The sequence below is a fragment of the Lactuca virosa genome, chromosome 7, assembly GCF_052849685.1.
Source record: "Lactuca virosa cultivar CGN04683 chromosome 7, Lactuca_virosa_CGN04683_v6, whole genome shotgun sequence".
Taxonomy (NCBI): domain Eukaryota; kingdom Viridiplantae; phylum Streptophyta; class Magnoliopsida; order Asterales; family Asteraceae; genus Lactuca; species Lactuca virosa.
In genome coordinates, this window is record NC_136432.1 from 78064894 (window position 1) to 78072872 (window position 7979).

A 7979-nucleotide genomic window follows, 5' to 3' on the forward strand; every position below is an offset into this window, starting at 1 on the left:
CATACCACGTAGACTTCTATTCCTTTTAGAGTACTTAAACATTTAATTGATTTATTATACATGTATTTCTTTTATCTATAATCATCTTAATGTATTATTTATTGAAATACATTATGCATACCATGTGTTTGATTGATTGCTCAATGAAAACCAACTGTATGTCTACATACCACGTAGACTTCTATTCCTTTTAGAGTACTTAAAAGTTCATTTCTCCTTTTGAAATACATCATATTTTTTTTTAACTGGGAAATACAAATATATAAATCTACTCCTAATCTAACACCTACTACCACCTATGTCCACGATGGGACTTGAACCCTCAACCTCAAAGAGGGAGGGCACCACCTAGTACCGTTGGGCTAAAAGCCATTTGGTAAATATATACCATATAACTTTATAAAAACAATGATTCCTTTTATAATTTTTATTTGGATTTTTAAAGGATTTGTGCGTAATTTACATTTTGTATATTTTTTCAACTTCATCCATCATTGTATAGAGTAGAAGGGTAAAATGGTAATTTTTCGTTAGTCAGCACATTAAGTCAGATGTACAATCAAACAATATGGTTTCTTACTTATTCAGGATTTTTTATCCAGACAGACCTTTCCCAGTCAGCTCTTTTTCAGTAAGCAACTATCAAACGGGACCTAAAAAGATAATGTATAATCCCTTGATTGGGTTCGAAGCAAAAGTGAGAAAATTCCAACCCACAATAATCGATTAAGATATTATGTTTACTGTTCATCATGTCAAATCAACATTTGATAAATATATAGGTTATATAATACAAACAATGTAAAATAATAATCGATTAAGATATCTACTTATTGTAATAAGTCGGTTATATTTTGGAAGTCATTTTATTTGATTGACAACCATTTCTAGTTTCCTACGGTCTTTTTAGTTTTTATGGTTATTTTTTTATACAAATATCATTGTAAATACGGTAGTAAAATGTCAAATTTTTATATTTGCTACAAGGATTTTAGATAATGATTTTTGGCATTCTTTTTTCAAATAGTCACATCGACACTCATCCATCAATTAAAATAAATTCAACATATTGGTCCAATTTTGATGGCGTGAGTAGCTAAACACATGATCCATTAACTTATACACGACTTTTATGTACACCAATTTATCCACCCAAAAAACAACATTAAAAAAAAAAAAAAAAAAAAAAAAAAAAAAAAAAAAACCTAACATGTTCCGTCTAATAAGTATGATGAACATCAAACACGATACCTCACCACTATAAATCCTGTTTTTTTGCATCATTTTTCACTTCATTGCTTCCGTATTTCTTGCATCATTTTGTTTTAAAAGAATATATTCATTTACAGTCAAACTTTCAAAATATATTTCTAGTTTATAATAAAAAGATTATAGTTAATTACTAGAATTAATGTTTCAAGACAATTTATACCAGTCACAAAAGGAAAATATATTTTTTGGTGTAAAAATGGTGTTATAAATTGTGGATACCCTACTTCATATATATAATTGCATTACCCAAACAAACACAAAAAGCAATACGTTTTCATTAACATAAAACAAACATATATATATACATTATATTATATATTATATTATATTGTCCTTTTTGTTCTTCGATCCTCTTTATAAAAAACCAGTGTAACTAACAAGCTGGGGCTTCAGTTAACTTCATATTCATTAGTGAAGATCCACCAGAAACTTTTAAAGATGCAAAAAGACATGATAGTTTTGCTATCATGGGCCTTGTTTTTGCTACTCTTGGAACAAGTGCCAATTCTTTGCCTTGTAATTGACCATTATACCCTTCCAAATCAGCTTTCGTGATCAAAACAGCATCCCCTGATGATGGTGATGACGTGGCAGTTGATGCTAATCGCCACTGCTTGTATTCCTGAACTGCCTGTGAAAAATAGCAATGTACTTTCATTTATCTGTGTATTATACCAAATGACCATTTTACCCTTGAAAAAAATAGAGAGCTAACCTTCCACTGAGATGGAGCTAAGAGCACTCTAGGACGTCTAGATCGTACGTATTCCAGTGCAGAAGATGGAGTCATGTGCTTGTATTCCACCTAAAAGTTCCACAAATGACCATTTTACCCTTACATTCAAAAAAAACAAAATTTACATTATTCATCAAATTTAAGTGATGTTACCAAATAACATAGTACAATTGTTGTGCTTCTACCCCTTCCAGCTTTGCAGTGTACATATGTAGTCTTGCAATTTGTTGCATTCTCTATAATAAACACACACACACACACACACATCAGTAGTTAAAAGTAAAATAATATATTATGATAATACATATTACTTGAAAAAAAGATTCAAGAAAGTAGAGTTTACTCACTGTGAATGAAATTTACTGCTCGATCAATGTCAATAAATGAAGGGGCAAATAGGTAATCTCTGGTGGGAATAACGAGATGATCTATACCATGAGCCTGAAAAAGTAGACAAATGCATCAGGTATAAAACAAATCTGGAATTAATTTTTTACATATGTAAATATTTGGTTTTTTTATAAGTTCTTACACGATATAAAGAAGAGGGAACCAAAGTTTCATAAGGCTCATTGAGGGTGATGACACCACCAACACCAAGTTGCTTCAATCTTGGAACATCTTTTGGAAATGGAACAGCACCCAGAAGAAGAAACTAGATATATGAAAAGCAAACAAATAAAACAAAAAGTGAATGATATTTTCTTCTACTTCACAAGTAATCCAAGTTATCAAATGGTCAAAACACTCTTTGTTTATCTCAAGAAGTTACTCAACTAATTCACCAGTTCGCTAAAGCTATTGAATGGTCAACCACTCTTTTGATTAGGATCTTATAGTTCACATCAAGAACATATCCGCCACTAAATATCAAGTTGACTCTTAGTTAAGTTCGATTACTGATGTAATTAAACTACGACAAACACAAAATCCATATAGAAATTCCATCTACTTAGGTTTCTGTGCTTCAAAACGAAACAAATTTAGTTAAACAATCGCATATAACATCTTTGACATAGCAGGATGCAATAAAACAGCACAAACCTGATCGATTTGATCCCACCATCTGAACTCAGCTTGAATCTTGTTACGACAAACATTATACAGAAGTGTGGGGTAAAACAGGATGCGAGCCCCAGCTCCAACCAACGCTCTCTTCGCATCCACTGTAACAATTTGCCGACTATAATTATAATCAACAATTTGTTGATTATTTTTCACATCAGAAGAATCCTCCAAATCCTCGATCTTCATGTCACAGATCGCAACCAAACTTCAAACAAAACCAAAATGGTAACCCTCTCAATCAACCCGATCGCTTCAACTATACACGGAGACGTAATTATACCCGTTTAAAAGACGAATTTAGAGAGCCCACGCAACATTTCAACTGAAGAGTGAACGAAAACCCTGGAAATATTAAATTGAGCTATAAATGGAGAATATTTACCAAATCCGGGAAGAAATGAATCGATTCAAAGTGAGATAGGAAAGTATTTAATGTCGGATTTGGTATATTGGAAAGAATTTGTACAAAATGAAGTGTGAATCTGACTGGAGATGCAGATTTGGGGAATATGGAAAGAGGAATCAAAGGGTGTGAGTGGTGGTAGTCTCGGACTCTCGGTGTAGAAGAAGAAAGAAGGTGTAGGATTTGGATATTGTTGCCATTCGACTTCAGTTTAATTACGAAATAACCTGTTATCTTTATGGGAATATGCCGTGACGCGATGTATATTGCAGTTTCAATACTCTATCACTCTATGGACACTAATAATCGAACGTTTTACAACTTTAATAAGGAAAAATAATTGGAGGAACAAAACGCAAGTTGTTTCATTATTTTATAAATAATAGTTAATAAGAAGGGGTTAAAATTTTAATAGCGGTCATAAACTGCTATTTGAAGTTGCGGTTATCGCGATTATATAACGGTAGTATAGCGATTTTTTAATATTACGTATAATTTATAATTTTATATTATATTTATATAGAATTTATATTAAATTATATTTATATATTTGAGTATTAATATTATATGTCTATATAGAATTAATATCATAAAACCTAAAAAGTCATACAAAAACATAACATATTATTCTAATATAGTAATATGGAAACTAGGCGGTGTCAACGTGTTAAATACAGTTTAATCGTATTGCATGGGTTTGGCTTCCGAGTCAACATCATCCAAGGCATTCTCTTCATCAATATCATTCCCCACATCTCTAATATCATCATCATCGTCTTTATAACGCTCTCGTTTGCTCCTAATATTTGGCCAAGCATCTGCATTCTCTCTCATTGCTTCTCGCACATCTGACCAAAGAAGGCCATCACCACCACCCACAAAGTCTTGAAGCCCATCCTCTTTTGGTAGTGTCCAGTCATCATTCTCATCGATGTTCCTATTTCCTAACAGATTAACTGATCAAGATCATAACTCATTGGAAACATCACATTTAACATTTAACATAGATTCACAGTGAGTGATTGAAGCATTTGACAATCACATATTCACATCAGGTCGAAGAGTAGGTCGAAGTCTGTGTAATTGTTTATTGCAGTGTGTGTGTTTAGAAAGGAAAGGATTAAAGAAAACATTACATACCTCGTACTGCGAAGTGGAGTATGGAAGTCGATTGAGGGAGGGAAGTTGATGTTGTAGACTGTGGAGGTCGATTAAAGGAGAGTGAATACCGAATTCAAGATCTAGCTCAACTGCCCAAGTCATCGTGGTCGATTTAAGGAGTGAAGTACCAAGTCGCAACCTCGCAGGTGTGGGTCGATTTACAAAAAAGCATTAATCGAGTTTGACCATAGCAGCTCAAGTCGTCGTGAATACAGAAAGAGAGTTGTTGGTAGTTGCTTTTAATTAGGTTAGTTATTCAGGTTTTTTAAAATGCAAGTGTGGTGGGCTCATTAAAAAAATAGATTTAACATATAATTAGCTCACAACCATTTTTTTTAAAGTAACCAAATGGCCCAAATGTGAACGAAAATGCAAAAGCGCCTGTAGCGCCACTATATCGATTATGGTTATCGCGGTAATTAGTAGTCAATATTGTCGCTAATAGTGTTACCGTGAATCGAAAGCGCTAAACTGAAAATAGTGGTTCTTCACCATCACGAAACACTATAGTGTCACTATAGCATTGCTATAGCACGCGACTGATAGCATAGTTTGATTTCATGTATATATTTAGTTATCTAAATTATGTTAGGTTATTCGGTATTGGCATGATGTCATCATTAAACATAAATATGGTGGCACCATGTCATTCTCATATCATCACAAAACCAAATTAAGATCGTATATAACTACTACATATCACTATATCTTTTTTATTTTTAGTTTTTTGATTATTTAAATAAAATATATTTTTTATTGATTAATATAGAGAGGTAGAAAGATATGGAGAGAAAAAAATATATGATCGTGATGATGGTAACCACATTCCAGCACATCACACTCATATAGGATCCTTTTTACATCCCATCATATTGTCATATCAACCATGAAATATGTTCGTTGTTATAATATTAGAAGGTGTTATATATATATATATATATATATATATATATATATATATATATATATATATATATATATATATATATATATATATATATATATATTACTTAATTAAAACAAGATTAATAAAACTAAACTAAATTTTTAATAAAGGTTTGGAAAGAATTTGATCACTTGTAAAGTGTATTCAAATTGATGTCGTTTACATTTACAATCGTGTTATTTATACTAGTAAACTCACTAGACATAAGTAATGAGTTCTTACACATATTTGACATATTTGTCATTAGAGTTGAAAATAACTCTTACGCATATTTGACATTAGGGTAGAAAATGATGCCATTCAATAATTTAGAACACTCCTCCTTGGATGAAATCATTTTAGATAAGGGTTCAAATTTGAAGTATTGTCTCATTAAAAACCTTGTTAAAGAAAACACAGTGAGAAAAAACTTTAGCAAAGGGGAAAAGAGTGTAGTGTATAGTTGACTTTCCTTCATTTAGTTATCTGTTACACTATATGTTATGCACATGTCGCATTCTGATGCCATGGACATGATTTCTGAAGATTGCAATAGGAAGTGTCTTCATAAAAAGGTCCGCAGAAGGAAAAATCAGCCATAGACATGTTCTCTGAAGATTACAGGCGCTCTTAATATATCCTTATTTCATTTGAGTGACACATGTTGAGTTATCTTCATAAACTAAAGTTGGCCATATATATTTATTAAGTCTGCATGAAGTTAAAACGATTTGTTTCATCGATATTAACCATGTACATTCTTTACTAGCTTCATTTAGTGCAATTACTTCAGCATGATTTGAGGATGTGGAAACAAGTGTTTGCTTTTGAGAACGTCGGGAATTTGCAGTACATCCATTCATGAATACGTATCTAGTTTGAGATCTAGGCGTATGAGGGTCAGACAAATAACATGCATCTACATAACCAATCAATCCTTGTTTTGAATTGTTACGATAAAATAACCCTAAATCGGTAATTCCTCTAAGCTATTGGAAAATGTGCTTGATCCCATTCCAATTTCTTTTTGTCGGGGATGAACTGAACCTTACAGTGAAAGAAATGGTACATCTAGTAAAATTAGTAGGATACATAAGAGCCCCAACTGCATTAAGATATGGTACTCTTAGACCAATGACTTCTTCATTTTCTTCGCATGGACGAATGGATCTTTGTCAAGATTTAATGATATAACAACCATTGGAGTGCTTAAAGGATTGACATTTTCCTTATTGAAACATTTTAAGACTCTTTCTGTATAATTTGATTGATGCACAAGTTTTCCATTAGGCATATGCAAACCAAGATCATATTTGGTTTTTCCAAGGTCTTGCATTTCAAATTCTTTATTCAAAAATTCAATCACTTCACAGATTTCTTTATTCGTCCCAATAATGTTTAGATCATCAACATAGATAGCAATGATCACATATCCGGATGTTGTTTTATTAATAAGTATGCATGGACAAATATTGTTATTTTTATAACCTTTACTTGCCAAATAATCGCTTAAACAATTGTAACACATGCGTCCAAATTACTTTGACCTATACAAAAATCTTTGTAGTTTTATAGAATACATTTCATTAGGTTTTGCACTTAAAGCTTCGGGAAATTTAAATCCTTCAGAGATTTTCATATAGATATCACTATCAAGTAATCCATACAAGTAAGTTGTAACAACATCCATAAGACGCATCACTAAAAGTGGTTGCATCCATTACAAGAAAATATGTTTCCTCATAATCAATTCCAAGCCTTTAAGAGAAACCTCGAGCCACAAGCCTAGTCTTGTATCTTACAATTTCGTCCTTCTCATTTCTTTTTTGTATGAAGATCCATCTGTACCCTAATGGTTTCATAACTCTAGGTGAGAATAATAACCCCAAAAATCCTTTCTCTTATTAAGAGAACCTATTTCCATTTAGCCCAATCATGTATTTTTTGACATTTAATGATAGATTGTGGTTCGAGACCACCATTTATAAAATCACATGCAACTAAATAAGAAAATATTGTACTTATATTATCAGTTTCCTTTTGGTCATATACTCTATTTGTTTGACCATAATTTATCGCAATCTCTTTATTAATATCATTTATTTCTTCTATTGGGGAAGTTATGATATTTTTTGTTTCTCTAGAAACACTTTCATCATGATCAAGTGTATTTTGTGCTCCACTTCTTTTTTGGGAATTTTTATCCTTAGAACGAAATGGTCTTCCACGCTTCATGCGTGTTTTAGACTCTTGAGTGGCTTTATCGTCAAATTGTTTATCTGGAATTTAAATTCAAGCTAAAGCATTGACAACTGATATATATGTTTAGTCACCCTTTTCGAGTCAGTAAATGAATCAGGTAATTGATTTTCCATTTTTTTTGGAAATGCATTATCTTTTGAACTTTCAGTTCA

At 31.9% G+C, this 7979-nt stretch overlaps 1 protein-coding gene across 1 annotated transcript; it reads right to left on the reverse strand.

The window, feature by feature from the left end:
- Window positions 1–1525: 1525 nt before the first annotated feature.
- LOC145125582 (phosphatidylglycerophosphate phosphatase PTPMT2-like) lies at window positions 1526–3608 on the reverse strand. The gene is made up of 6 exons (XM_079061023.1): window positions 3053–3608; window positions 2541–2663; window positions 2356–2449; window positions 2162–2244; window positions 1988–2077; window positions 1526–1903 (listed from the first exon to the last, which is right to left on the reverse strand). The coding sequence occupies exons 1-6, from the start codon at window positions 3260–3262 to the stop codon at window positions 1646–1648; spliced, it is 858 nt and encodes a 285-aa protein (XP_078917149.1). The 5' UTR covers window positions 3263–3608; the 3' UTR covers window positions 1526–1645.
- Window positions 3609–7979: the final 4371 nt, after the last annotated feature.